The 17,583-nt window shown below is 46.8% G+C and overlaps 1 protein-coding gene and 1 long non-coding RNA gene across 2 annotated transcripts in view; one reads left to right on the top strand and one right to left on the bottom strand.

Annotated features, from left to right (window-relative positions):
* The window catches only part of LOC135297599 (EH domain-containing protein 3), a 30,009-nt gene that overhangs the window by 1,859 nt on the left and 10,567 nt on the right, over positions 1-17,583 (top strand). The window contains exons 2-3 of the mRNA XM_064415330.1: positions 5,279-5,455; positions 10,147-10,244. Coding sequence (XP_064271400.1) covers positions 5,279-5,455; positions 10,147-10,244 — 275 coding nt within the window. The remainder of the gene's footprint in view (positions 1-5,278; positions 5,456-10,146; positions 10,245-17,583) is intronic.
* Positions 4,077-17,583, bottom strand: part of LOC135297600 (uncharacterized) — a 34,617-nt gene continuing 21,110 nt past the window's right edge. The window contains exon 2 of the long non-coding RNA XR_010359541.1: positions 4,077-5,855. This is a non-coding gene — a long non-coding RNA (uncharacterized LOC135297600). The remainder of the gene's footprint in view (positions 5,856-17,583) is intronic.

Genomic DNA, 17,583 nt, shown 5'->3' on the forward strand with positions numbered 1-17,583 from the left:
TTCTGTCCTCTGGGTTACAGGAGGAATTGCTGAATTCCTGATAAGGCTGTCTAACTAAAGCATCTCTTCCTAATTCTTTTCTCTGGGTCGTCAGCATCAGTGTTTCTCTGCAGTCTCACTGAGATGCTGTTGGCAGAGACTTCCTGCCTTTGCCCCTGTCTGTTCAGTGAAGTCCTTCTGCAAGCCTCAGCTCCTTTTGCAAAGTTTGGGTGCCTAGAGCATGTTCCAGGCAAAAGATTGAGTCTTTGCTCATGTGGGATGGCAGCAAGTGGATCTGAGCCTCTGACAGCTGCTTTTCACTCATGCTTGTGTCCTCTTCTCCTAGTTTTCTCCAGGCACAGGGCTGGGATGAGCCTACAGACATAATGGTCAAGCAAAAGTGACCAGGAGCTTTGGCAGCTTCTGCTTCACTGGGGTGCCAAATGGGCCTTCCAGAAAGACAGAGTCTTCTGTTTAAAACAGTGCCTAAGAAGGTGAAAGTTGAGGACTTTGATAGAACCCCAGGGTTCTAACAGCAGAAGAAGTGTGAGAGTCTGTTACTCCAGTGTGTTCCCAGACAAAGGCCAGAAAACCTCGTGTTGCTCGTGACAGGCTTCCAGTGTGAGCTTGCAGGCACTGCTCATTAGAGAGCTGGGATAAGCACCAGATTAGCATCCAGAGTTATTGTGGGAAGGCAAGTGGGAGCTAAAGCTGAGAGCAGGGAGGAGTTAAAGGGGGCTGGGGGAGGAAGTGGGAGGGTTGACAACCATTATGTCTTAGCAGTAGAGTGAAGCAAGAAACAGCCTCTGGACATTCCGTCCACAGTCTTGTCGGGATGGGGGATAATTAGGGTTATCCTTATGTATCAATTCCACTCTTAAATTGCATCCTGCTTGTACTGCCATGCAATTTAGGGAGATGACTTAATGCTAGTAAACAATCATGTGGAATGAGCTCAGTCCCACTTTACCTGGATCCCAGGACACCTAACCAAAAAAACCCAAAAACCCGACCCTTAGTCACCTACCTAAGGAATGTCTGTCTTCCAAACCTCTTTCCTTGTTTTGAGGAATGTGAGGTGAAACAAGGAAGAAATGCAAGGCTCTGAAGCACCTAAGCTGCAGCATCTTGCAGTGAGGCTGCCCTCTTGTCAGGAGCTGATGGCAGAAAAAAGGCAGTCAAGGTCAGCAGTGAGAAACATTCCTAGAGGCTGAGGCAGGGAGAGGAAGGTGAGTTGTGTGGGTCAAAGCCAGTGAAGCGAGACCAGAGCGTGGCTTGTTTTCAGTGGAACCAGGCTGCTCCCTCTTCTCCTTGCAGGGACACAGAACTGAGCCTTTCTGTGCTACGTGAAAGGTGTTGCATTGCTAATGCAGCTTTTCCACTCCTGCTTCCTGCTGTATCATCTCTTTGTGCTCACTCCCATTTCTCTCCTCAGCATACATTTGGCTGATGCTTTTCCACAAGCTTGGGAGTGAAAGTCGGTGCTGGTTAGGGCAAGGCAACACCTCTGCCTGGGAATACGTGACAGCCACTGCAGGATCTCACTGGAGCCTGCCTTCATAACGTTATTGCTTTTTATGTTTCCTGTAAGAGGGTGGGAGTACAGGACAGAACATTACTCTCCTAATTAACTTAGATTCCTTGGTCATTTCTAAAAATAATCCTGGCTCAAGTCCAGCCATCCTGCTAATAAAATAAACAAGCCTGCTAGAGCCCTACTAACTGTCAACATAGCTTGCTTTTCTGGTATGGCCACCCCTTCCTCCTGCAGCTAATCATTTACACGTCCCGGCCTCTCCACGCTGTTTGTCACAGGCTACACGCAGAGCTCTGGTGTGACCTCCCCGTGCAGCCCTGAACCTTTCATCTGTGCCTGCATCAGGCCGTTGTCACCATTTCCTCCTGCTCTGCCCTTCTTCCCGTTCCGCTCGGCATCACCTCTGCTGCCACACTCGCGGCATCCTGCAGGGCTCCTGCGTGACTCATCACGGGCAGGCAGCCCCTTCCCCCACATCCTGCGGCACTCCTGCCCAGGGAGCCCGGCCTCTCCTCACCCATCCCCAAACCCACCTGGGAAAGGCGACCCAAGCTGGGCTGGCACTAACGCAGCTTTCCTGCCCTGGCCCTTCTCAGGAGCAAGCCTGAAATAGGCAAACAGCGTGATGCTTCCAGCCACATGCTGACTCCAGACACTTCTCTAAAAAGCAGATCAGTCATAAAAAACCTATTCCTGTGCTCCACAGACTTCCCTAACCTGGCTGGGAGTCACTCCCCCAGGCCTCTGAAGGTGTTCAGCAGCTCAGCTTAAGGCGTGCAGCATTGGCAGAGGAAATTGCTTGCTGGTGGTTGGTGTTTTCCACAGCTGTTGCTTGCTCTTCTCTCCCAGAAATCCCCACAAATGTGACAACTGCACGTGTTCTCTAGCTTGCCTCTGGTAGCCAGGGCAGGCTGTGTCACTGCCGAGCAGAAGTGCCTTCCCCCCATCAGGCAGTGTCAATACAACCCCTTGTATTTGTCCTCTGCACAATGAGATTCTTATGCTGCTGACACCCTGCTGCACAATGTACCCACATCTTCCAGAGAGGCCTCACTTAAAATAGATGCTGTGATAGTGGGCAGTACAAATCTTCATCTCTCTGCTTTCCTACCACTTGTTGCACATAAGTCAATAACATTGGTGTGTGGCTACTCCTTTTGTGCTTTTGTTGGGATTTTTTGTTTTGTGTTTTTTAAAGTCTTACACAAGAAATAAACACAGAAATGCTTTGAAACGTTAGCTGAGTGGAGCTGTGATAAAATTCTTTCAAACAGTCTGTCTGGAGGAGTTGCTATTCCACACAGGACTTTTGGTGAATTTTTCTGGGAAGCTTTGTCTATAAATAACAAACAACTCCCCCCCTCAACTAATTTTTACTTCTGCTCAAACGTTGTCATATTACATGTGCATTTCAAGCCTCTAAAAAAGAAAAAAGGTGGTTGTTCCAGCAAGGCTGCCACCTGACATGGGGAGTAAGGGGCCTTTCTCAAAAGCCCTTCACTTGTTACATTTGACAGTTTCTCTCTAGTATTTGCATGGGGAGAATGCCAAGATTTATTTCTATGGATTCAGTGAATTTCCATCTGTATAAAGCCACTGGCTTGACAGCAATGTCCATCAGGGACTAGTGAATTGCCATCTAGGAGGCACAAGCTTAGTTCCGAAGTCTGACCAAGTGGCTTCTAACCTAGCAAATAGTGTAAAGAGCTTCCCAGGGAATTGCACCAAGAACATTCAGATGAGAGCCCTTGGTGGGTGAGAAGTAATCCCTCCTTGTTCTCAGGTGCTTCAAGCTAGAGAGGAGTTGCTGTGGCTGCCAGGAAGGGGCACTGTGATCACCAGCCAGAGAGGTGGCACACACCAGGACTGCCTGCAGTCTGCTTTTCTTTAGTAATGACCCACTTTTACAGGAAAGTTTGAGAAAACCCTTCATAAGGTTTAGATAAATAGGGTATATCCACCTAGTGTAGGAGGTCAGAGGGATGCTCTCTTCCTGGATTATTTCAGGTCTTTTAAGAGCTGCTCAACAGCTGCTGTTGTATCTCAGAGTTCTGCAGTTAAGGAGAGTCACTTCTGGTGGTCTTCTGGTGAGCATGGGACTTGGAATCACTTTGGACAAAAGATACAAGAAAATACATGATAATACACCAGTAAAGAAGGTGTGGTCATCTCCTAAGGGAATTATAGATATCATTTGTGGAGGTATCCTTGTTGCAGTATGAATGTGTACCAAGCCAGTATCAGTGATTTGTTCTGGGTATACATTTGGTTGTTTTACCTCTAGATCCAGTTGAATTGGCCTTGCCTGTTGGGAACTGAAGACACATTTGCTCACATGGTATCAATAAATAGCCTGCACAGTGGTTTTTTGTTGCTCCTTGAACACTGGATAATGATTACCTGTGTTAAAATGACAGTGAAAGCAGGAACACCTAAAAAGTTATCACAAGCCTTCATGCCAATGGTCCTATAGTCCCTCACACAGGGACTTCCCTGACTAAGACTCACCTGAGTGAACCAATTCTGGTGCTTAGACATATCAGTCTCAATCACGAAAAGAATTTCCAGTCCTTCTCCTATTTCCACATCCCCATAATCTACTTTTAACATCATGGCAATTCTGAAATAATCTTTCTACCCACTGAGGATTAGGTTAAGGCAATGGAAGAGGGAATGCCAACTACCCTCTGGCAACAAGCAACACATTATTATACCAACTTCCATAGTCTGGTAGTATTTTTATTCATGTAACTAGCCAGAACTTACTACTTGTCACTTCTGACACCATCCCATACTGAGGGCTAGACCAGTTCTAGCCTCCTTCTGCAAGCCACATGCACATAATGGTCTAGTCTAAGTTTTCAGCACAGCATCAGCAGGTGGTTTCCTGCACCCACACACACAAACAGGCCAGGCCTCAGTGATGGCATTTGGCACCTTCATGAGCCAAAGGGAACTGTCCCGTGCACACACCATTGACCCACCCTGAACTTGGCAGGGTCAGTTGGGATGTGCTGCCAGGGTCCTATTCAAAGCCCTACAACCCCATGGGTGACTATCTTTCCCTGAAATTTGCCAAACTACCTTCAGGAAATAATAAGGGAAGCTGTACTCGGTGTGCTGTCTGGCTTGATATACAGCTTGGAATATACTCCCCCACCCAGGTGTGTAGTGCTCAGTGTGCTTGAGCAGTTTGTAGTGCAGGCCTGTGGCTGCATTTCAGAAGCACACAAGGACAGAGGCTGAGACTTCAGTCAAGTGCTGGGGAAGTTGGCGTTTAAGCAGCTGATGTGGGCTGGTGGCTAAGCACATTAGTTGTTTGAGTCTGCTGAAACGAGCAGCAGCCAAGTAATTGATAGTGGCACCAAGAGCCACTATCAGGATTGTAGTGGTTTAACAGTAGTGTGTAGTAGGATTAACTCTGTGATTGCAGTGAACTGCTGGTTTGACTTTGCTGTGCTGAGTCTGCTCCAAATGTCTTGAGGATTGAAGTACATAAAATGATGCAACATGATGAGAATCTCTTCCCAGCAGCTATAATCATCTTAATTTCTTAATCCACCTGAAATGAGCTTTCAGTGTTGAGATCCTAAGTAGAAAAGCTACCAAGACATTTATCAAACAATTGAGTGACAGTGCTAAAAATAGTCTCGGAAGGATCCATGCTCTTGAGCTTCATAATTGCACTGCAATCTTCAGTACAACTCATTTAGGACTTAGCAGCTCATGGCTCATGCCCACACCCTGTTTTTTCACTTACAGGTACCTGCTGGAGCAGGATTTCCCAGGGATGAGGATTGGACCAGAGCCTACAACTGACTCCTTTATAGCAGTGATGCAAGGAGATGTGGAAGGAATCGTTCCTGGAAACGCGTTGGTGGTGGATCCCAAAAAACCATTCAGGAAACTCAACGCCTTTGGCAATGCCTTTTTGAACAGGTCAGTACTCAAGAACTCTCTTGTTCTGCAGAGTAAAGTTAGAACCTAATGAGCAGCATAGCAAGTACTGTAAAGGGATAAGGCATTTCTTTTCCTCCTATCCACATGGCTGATGCAAAGCCAGTCCAGTCCTACCAGATGCACATAAGTCACTTGCTGAAGGGCTGATAAATTCAAGTGGGACAAACCTTCATTTTACTTGAACAAACAAAACAAAAATGGCATCACAGCCTAAGCTTATCCTGTAGGAGACTAGAGGTAAATATCTTCATTACATTTGTTGTCCCCTGCTTCAGTATTTCTAGCTTCTTCCATTTGCAATCAAAACCAGGCTCTCTCCATTCCCATGCCTTATACATACAACCTCAGGTGCAAAGTGATGACCACTCTAATGTGTTTCCTGTAAAAAAGAGTAGCAGGGTGTTTGGACAGCAGCTCTGTGACATGAGGAATTTAACCTTTCCATCCCCTAGACCTGGCCCAATCATAGGGAGGTTTTGGATCTAGGCCTCACAGGAAGCCAGCAGCACACACCCATATCCTAGATGAGCACAAACTGTGCTGCAGAAGGCAACAAACTGACTACACCCATCATCAATGCCTTCCCTTCACACTGTGGGAGACACTGGAAACATGGCAGCTGCTCAGCCAAACAGCCAGGAAAGCTGGGCTGGGCTCTGGCTCCTGTTCAGTCTCCCAAGCTTAGAGCATGACTGTCCAGAGGGTGCAGCATCTCCTACCAGCACTGACCACAGTAGGCTGCAGTGAGGCAGGGAAAGGGCCTGCAGAGCTGCGTGGGGCAGGGGAGGGACCTAGCTGGAGTCACTGCTGTGTGGAAAACCTCGCAGTACCTCAGGGTGACAGGAAGCCATATCTGATCACTGCACAGGAGCAACATTCAAATACATCAACATGGTCCTGCACCAGAGAGACTTCAAGAGGGTTTTGTTGTTTTGTAGGGCCCAGAACATCTGCACCTGACCAACAGTTAGGTCAGGTGACTTCCCACTCCCTAGATCAGGGCAGAGCAGTCATTTGCCCTAAGAGAATAACAGTCTTCTTGCCTGGAGTGCAGAGATCATGGATAAAGAAGACATAATTCAGAGCAGCTCAGCTGATAGCCAAGAACAGCCACAGCTGGCAGACAGTTCACTGCAGAGAAGGAACATTAGGCCAGGCACGGGGGGCAAAAAAGCAAACACTTCTGAACTAGCCTGATGGATGTGTCCTGAATGCAATTTGCTCCTGATACAGCAAGGGATCTCTGCATGCATTAACCCAGTTCACTGTATCATGCTGTGCTCTTGTTATGCTGCTTTGCTCTTCCTTCTCCTGAGGAAAGAGTCAAGCCTGTGCAGGCAGCAGGGCAGAGGGACACAGCCATGGTTCAGCTGCAGCATAAGTAGAGTCCTTCTAGCAATGCAGGGAGTAGCCACAGCAGCTAATGACATCTTTCTCTTGCTGACATGAAAAAAGAGGGGGTAATGATTTCTAAGCTGACAGAGGGGACACACTAAGAGGGACTGGCTCAGCTGTGTGAGCATCACATGCTGAAAATGCAGATGCCAATGCCCAGCTAATTAGGAAATTAAACACACGCAAGAGTTGACTCAGAGGGCCAGAAATTTAGCAGATGTAAGTCCTGGTGCACCCACTGGACCAGATCAAGCCACCAACACTCACTTCTCCAGTGGGCCTGGCTTCTGGGCTAGGGACAAGCAGAGCTATCTCTGCCTTGCACATACCTCACTGCTGCTGTGTGTATGCCTATGCCCTGACCTCAGCTAGGAGGCTGTGGGCGAGAAATTTGCAGAAAGAAGCTAATCTGCAGGGGCCACTCCTCTAAGGTGAGATAGGATTGGCCATGGGGCAGTCTGCTTTGCCCAGGGATGGTTAAAGGTAGCACTTGGCTGTGAGCATCAGTGGAAAGGAGCAGAGCAGCATGAGGCAGTAGCATTCAGGCCAAGCTGGTTTTGCTGGGGGATGGCAGCCCACAGCACTGTGTCATGTGGGGTGCAGAGCCTGCTGCTCCAGGAGTGAGCATCCACCCTTAGCTGGGACTCCTTCCCCAGAGGGAGGGATCTGCTGCTTCCCAGGAAGCAAGGGAAGACTGGTACAGTTGGGATTTGGCTGGGAGACAAGCAAATTGTGCTGCTCAGAGCCTGTATCCTCCCCCCCTTCATTCCCAGGAGATGGAGCACCTGCCCATACCTGGGACATAGGGCTGAAATGAGGATAGAATCTGCAGAATCCCATCTCTTATCTGCTCTTCTTGCCCCAGGTTGTTCCTGGGCATGGAAGAGAAGGGCTTGTTTTCCTTTCTCCAGCTCTGCTGGCCAACCCCCACCTCTGGGAAGATTCCAGAGAGATGAGAAGTTGCACCCTGTTATCAGGAAGACTTGTTTGGCACCAAGGGCCTGGAGCAAATTCAGGAATCTCGCCCATTATTTTTGTATCACGTTGACTAGGTTGCAAGAATTCCCCCATCTCCAAAGTCTGTTTTGGGAAGCTAAGGTGGAGTCAGTCCTGATTTTGTGTCATGAACAGCTGGAGAGGTAGATAACATGTTGTTCCTTCAGCCCTGTGCTCTGCCTGTAGAGGTGGTGAAACTCTGGTTTGGCATGGCATTCTTCCCTTCATACGGCCCCAAACAGAATTAGGTCGAGCTCCCTGAGGTCCTGCAGTTCTGCTGGGACAACAGGAGGGCAGCAGCCTTAACTTTGCCAAAGGAGCCAGAATGCACTCACTCATGCTGTCCTCTGACCTTATATCTGAAATCTCCTGTGGAGTACTTTTCCTAGGGAAACTGTAGGAAAATCCCCCTGCCCCATTTAATATTACAGCACAAGGAGTACTCAGGGCTGTAACAATGAAGAGCAAACCTGGGTTGGCAGGACAAGGGAATAACATGACCTCCTGAGCCTTTTGTTCTCTGCTGCTGTGCCTGGCACTCAACAGGATAATCAAGCCAGTCCCCCTCTTTGATATGAGTTATTACACATTCAGAAATGCTCCCTGTTGCCACCTGCCAAGCTAGGGATGTGGGAAGCTGTAATATGTGGTCTGAAATAGCTGACAGCTATGGGGAGGAGACACACTTTAACCCATGAGGATTCACTCTTATCAGCATCTTCTTGGAGTCAGACAAGTAGAACAATTGGGTTGTGGCATAGCCTGGAGGAATTCAGAGGTGCAGGGGCTTGTGCAGAGCCAGACACTCACCAGAGCTCTGCAGGGCTGCACCTGCCCTGACTGCACTGAGTGGTCCTTGTACCAACCCCCATCCTCTGTGCTTCTGCCTCCTCCCACAGTAACATGTTTTTTGTGCCTGGATGTCACACCACCCCATTAATATGCATATGTACACACACACACACTCAGAGCTGCCTGGAATGCTATCCCAAAAAGGCTATCCATGAAATGCTACCAGGAAGCAGATAGGCTTTTGGTGTCCTTTGCTGTTACTAGCAACTGAAATAGATGAGCTGCAGCCCACAAAGCACAAGTGACTCTTCTTAGGCAGTGATTTGCATAGATACAGGATGGAGAACAACTAGCTAAAGAGAATTGCACATAAATGGAGCTGCAGAGGGGGGAGCAGTGAATTACAAAGTGAATGTGAGCTAACAGTGTCATACTGCTGTTAAAAAAGCAAACATGTCACTGAGATGTATAAACAGACTGTCTAGTCTAAGAGATAAGGAGCAATCCATCCACTGTGCTCACCACTAGCAGGGCCATGGCTGGAGTATGTCAGCTCGTGGCATCATGCCTGAAGAAGAAATATGTGGAGCAGTTTGAAAAGACCCAAAAAAAGGCTGAAAGGGTCTTCAGGGATTTAGAAATGAACTGGAAAGGCAGCTAGAGAGAGCTGGAAGAGATAGGAAAAATAAATAAATACCACCAAACTGGTTTCTATAGAGGAAAGACTGAGGGGAGCAGGGTGACAATAGTGTATTTTGTGACAAGAGGGGAAGAAGAAGTAATTTTCTACATCAATTGTGTTTGTGACTGAGGGGCATTATAACTTGAAATTTAGATTAGACATTAAAAAAGAGGATTTACTGTAAAGGTTATTAAGTAATGGAGTAGACTCACAGCAAATGTTGGTGAGTCTGCATTGTTATGGATTTGAAGAACACTTTAGACAAATAACCTGACTGATCCTGCCTTGAGGCAAGAGGATAGACTGAGCAACCTCTTGAGATCTCATGCTAGCTATGCTTTACTACTTCCATGGTGCAATAATAGCAAACTTTTTGTCTTTTAATGACATATTTGAAAGAGAACAGAAGTCCTACAGAAATGCTGATTTTTTTAAAAGCAAGTTATTTCAGTTCACTTGAGTTCAGAAGTCTTCAGGGGAATGCTTACCAAAGAAAAACAAATACCACTTCTTGTTAAAATCTAAACAGCACATAAACAAAAACCCAAATATTTTCATTATTCACAACTTGGGGGCCCATATAAAAAAAACCTGTCATAGGTCATGACTGAGACCCATGTTCCAGAGGCAGCAAAACAGAGAAAAGGGTTTAGTTCTGATTTCTTTCTCATTTCTTTAAGTAACAGTAGCTCCAAGCTCTGGCCGAAGACTTGAGAGATCAGAGTCTGACTTGTCCCATGCTTGTGATGTGCAGCACATCATGACTGTGTTTTGCATTTTTTAAACACATTTATTTTCCACACAGGTTTGTCTGTGCCCAGCTACCTAATCCCGTACTAGAGAGCATCAGTGTCATTGATACACCAGGAATCCTTTCTGGAGAAAAGCAGAGAATTAGCAGAGGTAAGTCCCAAGTTCAGTTCTCTTCTAAATGACAGTAATGAAAACCAAAGGAACTCTACATGATTTTCACTTCAAACTAGACAAGCTGTGGATAAAAGCAGTGGTGGGAGCCCCTCAGAACTACAGCATTTCTTTGCAAATGGAGACCAAAGGGACATGGTTAATCTCCTGCAGAGAATTTAGATGTTTTCAGGGAAGGCTGCTGACAAGGTCAGCAGTACTTGTGTCACAGTCCAGTACTACCCAGAGAAGAGATTTCTATCAGAGTCAAGTGATGCCTATCTGCTTTGCAGAACCAGTTGCTTTCAGTGGCTTACTGATGATCCATAGCCAAGGCCCCCATTGTAATCTGCCTGGTTTCTTGCACTGGCCAGGCTTCCTAAATCTAGTGCAGGACTGGATTGGGTTTAAGAACCATTGGCACTCAAGTTCCTCATTGCAGTAGGGAATCTGGAAAGCCTGTGGACACTAAATCATAAAATCCTAGAGTAATTTGGGCTTGAAGGGACATTAAAGATCCTCTAGTTCCAACCCCCTGCCATAGATAGGTGCACCTTCCACTAGACCAGGTTGCTCAAAGGCCCATCCAACCTGGCCTTGAACACTTTCAGGGATGGGGCATCCACAACTGCTTGGGACAAGCTGTGCCAGTGCCTCACCACCCTCACAGTGAAGAATTTCTCCTCAATATCCAATATAAGCCTACCCTTTTTCAGTTTAAAGCCATTCCCCCTTGTTCTGTCACTACAGACCCTTGTAGCTGGAGCTGATGACTAGCACAGAGTCTCTTAGTGAACTTCTGAGGTCACTCTCAGACTCACCCACGGCAACATCTTTATACTTTAAACCGAACCTCTGTGGTCACCTTCTTGCTCTGTAAGGTGATGGTGGCATAGCTTGCATTTCTGGAAGGTTCCTTAGGTAAAGCTGGGAGCTATGCACCATTTCACTGGAAGAAGGCCAAGAGCAGTAATCTCAGCATTCAGGTTTCAGATCAGTTCTCGTGCACACTGCCCTTTAACAGTGCACAGTTGAGTTTCAGCAGCACAGTCTCCACCCCAAAGTGCTGAGGCCTTTCCCATATTTCCATGTTCTGCCCCATAAGATTTCAGATGACTCATGACTTTCCAAGTTTTATGACACTTTTGCACTGAAATTTTTCTTGGAAACTTCCTTTTTTCTTTCAATCGAGCAGCCACCTTGCACAGAGCCAGGTCTTGTTTGTTTTGCTGGGATTTTCCACCACAGGAACCTTAGCTAGCAAAGTGTCAGTAAAGCACAGCTACAGTTCACAAAAAACCCCACACATTAATCTTTTTTAGTGTTGGCCTCTGCACTGCTGGGGGATCAGAAATTCCAAGGTGGGCCAGCCTTCATGAGAAGGTTGAAAAATATGCTGTGCAAGCATTCCTCCCCTCAGCAGAAAGTGTTATGGAGATAAAAATAAATTGTATTATGTGATGTATTTTCCAGTCAAAAGACGCCACTGAAAGCAACCACTTCTCCTGTGGAACTATCACAGTGAAAGAAACTTGCTTAGGAGGAAGTATTTTTGTTATTAAAAAAAAATTAAAAGTAAGGTATAGGTGAGTCAAAAAGGACCCATTTCAAACCCCTTTACCAAATCTCCTCACCAGTTCAAATGCCAACATGTATTGCAAGATTTTCCTACTTTTCAGCTGTTTACAGAACTAAAAATACCCTCCTGCAGAATACACTGGCACTTCTTGCTGCTCCTTCTGCAAAAATTTCTCTGTCAGCTTTCCAGTGGGTCTTGGTGTCCCATTCTAGATCCTGTCAGTCTGACCTTGGGGCTGGCAAAGATCATGGAACTGATCATCATCATGGATCAGGCTTATGATCTACACACATTTATGAAAGGCAGGTCCTGCTTGCCCACCCTGATCTCGTGCTGTGGCAAGGTGACCCATTTCCTGGGTGGGGGAAGGCTGAGGATATTGCCTACATAAATTTTAGTGAAACCTATGACCCTCTTTCCCTCACATTCTCTTGGAAAAACTGGCTGCTCATGGCTTGGATGGTTGCACCCTTCCCTGGGTGAAAATCTGGCTGGATGGCCAGGCCAGGAGTGTTGGGGAAGAGAGTTAAATCCAGCTGGAAGCCAGTCACAAGTGGTGTTGCCCAGGGCTCAGCACTGGAGCCAGTCATGTTTAATATCTTCATCAATGATGTGGACAAGAGGAGTGAGAGCACCCTCAGCCAGTGTGAAGATGCCACCACTCTGGGCTGGAGTGTTGGTGTGCTGGAGGGGGGAAGGCTCTGCAGAGAATCCCTAGAGGGATCTGAATGGATGGGACAGATCAATGGGCTGAGGCCACTGCTGGGTTTACAGTTTTATTCAATGCTCTTAAAGATCTTTTCTAACCTAAACAATTCTATACTTTGCTGCTACTCTAATGATGCCAGCAGTGCCAGAACATGCTTCTAACACAGCTGTCACTGTTACGAAAGCCACTGGTGTACTTTAACCCAAGCCAGTAATGCCTCTGCAAACATTTGGAAACAGCTGAGGAGGCTAAAGGGGAGTCCCAGTTCTGTACATTCCTGCATGCTGTACATGTTAGCAGGACTGGAGGCCTGTCTCAGCATGTGGAACAGGTTCTTCCTGGACAGCTTCTCTGCCCCCTGTGCAATTAAGTGCACTTAGGGCAGAAAATTGGCACGTTGGCCCTGTGACTACAGTATGTGGTCATCCAGCCCTTTTGCCAGGAGGCAGCTCCTGATGGATCAGCCATCTCCTGATCATCCTGCCATCCCAGGAGTTTGCTCTGCTGTATCTCCAGCCATACAAGGGGCTGCCACTGATCTAACCACAACAGTTAAAAGTACAGAGTAGGTGAGACCTCGCTTTGTCACCATTTACATCCGGGGCAGACTGGAATTGGTCCTGTGGGCCAGGTCAGATGACCTTGCAGTAGATATAGGACAAGGTCTTCATCTGGTTTAGGTCAGTATGGCTTTGTTGAGGCTGGGACAGCTCCAGCAATTTCTGTCTACAGGGAGCAGGAAGAGTCAGGAGTGCTGAGGTGCCTGTGTTTAGGAAGGGCTGCTGCCAGGCACTGGCTTGAGCTTATCTCGAGGTGTTTGGAAGGGAGTAGTCACCTCCCAGCTCCCATGGAAGAGGAATAGGAAAAAGTGGTGAGGCTGACACCTTTGCCACTGAGCTTACAAGCCAGCTGACCTCATTAGCAAGTTAGTTTTGGAGGCAGATAGAGCAGTAATAGGGTCTAGGCAGAAAACAAGACAGGGCTAAAAAATGCTGACACAACAAAATTCTTCTGCTCCTTCTACACCTTCCTAGCCAGCTCGGATTTCACTTGAGAATTAAGCAATACCTGAGGGAGTCTAACAGAGGTTTTCCAAGAGACTTTGGAGTTTCTTAGCTGCTTGGAACAGGAATGCTTTTCTTACCCCACTGCTAGTAGTAGGTTCCAATACCCTCAGACTGGGGTACCTGGGGTGCAATGTCAGGGAAGAGAGTAGATAGTGAAGCAGCATTCTGCCATAAATTTGAGGGGGAAAATAAAGATGTAAAAGATGTGGCAGGCTTTCCCAGCCTTCCCATCCCATGAGAACCAGCAGCATTTCTAAAAATAGAAAATTCCTCTCAGTGGGAACATCACAAGTCCATCTCCCTCCCCATTAGTCGTCAGGAGCATTAGTTAATCTATACAGTGTCAGCTTAGCAGAATACCATGCTGTCAAAGTTTTGCAATCCTTGAGAGCCACCTTATACCCTGTAATTTCAAAGCAGTAGCTGTTCATGTCACTGCATCCATGTTTCAAAGAGCAGGAGCAAGGAAACAGGGTTTAAAGAATTGATTCAGGGGCCAAGTCCAGGTTTGGAAGCATTTCACTTGTCTGAACTCAACCCTGAATTAAATTCACTGCCTTGTTGCTGTTAAAGATGACAGATCTGACAGTCCCTTCACAGCCAGTGTGTGCACAAGCACGTTAGTGCTAGCAGCAGGGCTGTCTTTGCAAATGGCTACCAAGCTTTGCTGCAAGGAATGCTGTATAATCCCAGGAAACAAAGCTCTGCACTGGCTCTTTTCCAGGCCTGCATGACCATAAAGAGCCCCCTTCCCCCACAGAGCAGCCCATGAAGTTTCCCAGTAGCAGAGCTGCAGGTTGAGGCCTATCAAGCAGTTGAGGGTGATGCAGGCTGTCACAGCTGAAGTGCACGTCCCTTTGACATGCAGTGACATCCCAGCACTGACACAGCAGCTGCTGCTGCTCTCAGGCCCTCGTAAAAAGTGTAGCCAAGGAGCTGCCTGCACAGATTTGACCTGCTGAGCTCCTGACTCATGCTCTTTGTGGTGGGCACCCACAGTGTCACAGGTGTGGTAGCCAGACTCCCTAGGATGCACAGGTGTCATTTACAGGCTTTGTGGGAAATGTTTCCAGGATGTCCTGGCCCAAAGCATCCTCTCCTTCACTGCTTCTGTACTATCCTTGCCTGGAAGGCAGCCATTTCTCCTCTGATTTTTTTTTTCAGACTGAGGCATGAATCTGTGTCCACATTTAAAGAACTAATGATTGCATTGCCTTGCCCCTTGCTTTGTGTCCTTTTTGTTATTTATTGTTTCTAGGTGAGCATGAGGCTGCAGAGATGCCCATGGGGGAGGTGTTTGTACCAAAGCAGCACAGTCTTGTCTGCTTTGACAGTTTGATAATGATACAAATGCCATCCACTTGGAAAACACTGTTCTGGTGTCACATAATGAGCTCAGGCCAGCCTGCTGGGAGGGAAAATGAGGAGGGGATGACTGAAATAAATGAGGACAGAGGGGAGGACAACAGATCAGGTCATGCAGAGCCAGGACAGGAGTGAGGACTTCCTCATAACTCATCACCCTGTGAGTCTGCCCTGCTAATGGAGCCACCTGGCAACAAGAACTCATGTGCTTCAGTGGCAGTGCCATCCCTGGGGGCTGAGCCTTGCACGCTCTGCTGCCCATCTGTCTGAACCTGCATCTGCCCTGAGCTGAGCAGATCCAGGTCTGCCAGGTTCAGTGACACCTTGGCCAAGCTGTGTTTGATCCCTCTTTTGGGGTGGTAATTCCTGGATATATCCTGAGCACTTATTTCATATTCACTCTCTGTGTGCTGCTTTCTCCCTTTCCCGTGCTAGCAGTGACCACAAGGTCCTAGCCAGGAGGTAAGGACTGCCAGTGCCATTCCTCATTGGCTTGCTTTCCAATATGCACTATTCCAGTATTTTCCCAGCCTTCCACTCAGTTCCATTCTGCTGGCTTCAGTGCAGCCTAAGCATCCCATAACCAAGGGAAAAAACCCTACCCACCAGCCTCACCCTTCTCCTGGGAAAGCAAAATCCCCAAATGACCAGCAGCTTCAGCACCAGGGACACTTAATCACTCACCAGTCTGACAGCAAGAAGAAAAATGCTAATAGCAACAGTCCTGGGCAGCGCAGAGCTCTCAGCCTGGCTGTGTCTCAAATAGCCATGCTTGGAAGAGAGAGGCAAATACCAAGGGAATTGATGTTCTCCCACTTCATGCAATGCTGTTTAGGGTACAATGGCAACAAAAAATATTTTTTCTGAGGAGCTTTGTCACGTGTGCTAGCAACAGCATGATACAGACTAAAGGCATCCACCCTGAAAGCCTCTAAAAGGGAGGCATTTCAAATATTTGCTATAATACTCCCCACTGGTGATGTTTGCTTATATTTTGTATTTCACTCTGCCTGGGAGGGTGAAAGTGCACTGGTTAGTTTTGACTTTCCAGTTCACCTCCATTACAGCTGCTCTGCCAACCTGCCTGATTTTATCACACTCTCACTTAACACATACTGTTCCACTGAAATGCTCAGCTCTTACAAGCACACTGTTCTGCACTTCCTCTTAAAAAACAACACAAAAATGAGCAGAAAATCTGCCCAGTCCTCATTTTTATTTCTAGAAATATGTGAAACCATGAGCCTAACTCTTCTGACCTGAAAGCAGTATGCAAACAGAAGGTCAAGATTGTATTTGGGGTTTAAGAAAGCCATACCAATATTTTGTTTGGTACTGGGGGGGGGGGAGAGGGACTGACTCCATGATTAGAGTTGGAAATACTGATATATTTTGCAGTTCCAGAACTGGAAGAGCAAAAAAAAAAGCAACACCAAAGAACAAGATTAAATGGCTGCACATGTAGAAAGGGCTGTGCTTTTTTCTATTCCTGTTAAAATGCAGCAAGCATTTCATTTGTGTTACTAAACAAGTCTGATTTTTAGAACAGCTGTGCAGCTTGTCCATTTGTTGTGCACTGTGCACTCCAGAAATATTCTAAGTATCTGTTGCATAGAGGGAAGATGGTCATGCCATCAGCATCTCATCAATTTGCATTATTTATGTCCATCATGCATTCTTTCAGCATCCTGAGTAACAGTGGAGAAGGAATGTGTTTCCTGGTCCCTGGGAGCTGTCAGTCATTGGTGGCCATTTCAGTCCAGCTTTTCAAACATGATTTCTCTTGAAATTTAAAGTATGAATACAGGAGAATTCAGTTGGTGTTTGGATGTTATAGTAAAAAAAAAAAAAAAACTTCATTGGAATCCCAGCTACACATCAATGCTGCTATGCACTGACTTTTTTGGAAAACTTGGCCTGTATTCAGGTGCCTTCTGAGGTCTCAAAATCTGTCTAGAAACTGCTTTCAGAATTGGCCCAAACACCACGTAACACTCAGGCCCATCTGTCACAAGTGGCAAAAATAAAAACTTGTAGATGGGACAAGTTCTGGCTGTGTGTACACAGGAGCCAAACAGGAGCTCTGGACAATGCTCTCCCCAGTTTTGCCCCACCTGATTTGAATGTGCCTAGAGAGGTTTCATGGACTTTCCAGTGACATAAAGGCAGAGCCCCATCAGGCTCCCAGTCTCTTCCCCACCCTGAAGCCCTTGCAGTAAACAACATGAAAGCAAAAGGCCACACAGTCTGGCACTCCAGGTACTGGTTAATGTAAATGTTAGCATTGTTGCTAGCTGGGAACAGAGATTTGCTGTGCTTTGAGTCTTTTTGTCTTTGCTTTGGAAACCTTAAAGCCTCCAAAACATATTTAATGTTTCCATTAGTTCTTGGTAGGGAAGAGGAGGAAATGTGGAGCACTGGCAGGAGGATGTAGCTCCCAGGGCTCTGAATCAGCAGCTCCAGGACAGATTATTTCTCTGAGTATAGGCACAGGCAGAAGTGATTGGCAAGCTGGGGCCTGCTCTAGAAATTAGGGCATGCGACATTCAAAGAAATCTTTTCATCCCAAAGGCCTTCTGTGTACTTCCCAACACACCCACAGATATGCATTACAGGAAT

This window comes from Passer domesticus, chromosome 3 (genome assembly GCF_036417665.1).
Source record: "Passer domesticus isolate bPasDom1 chromosome 3, bPasDom1.hap1, whole genome shotgun sequence".
In the NCBI taxonomy this organism is placed as follows: domain Eukaryota; kingdom Metazoa; phylum Chordata; class Aves; order Passeriformes; family Passeridae; genus Passer; species Passer domesticus.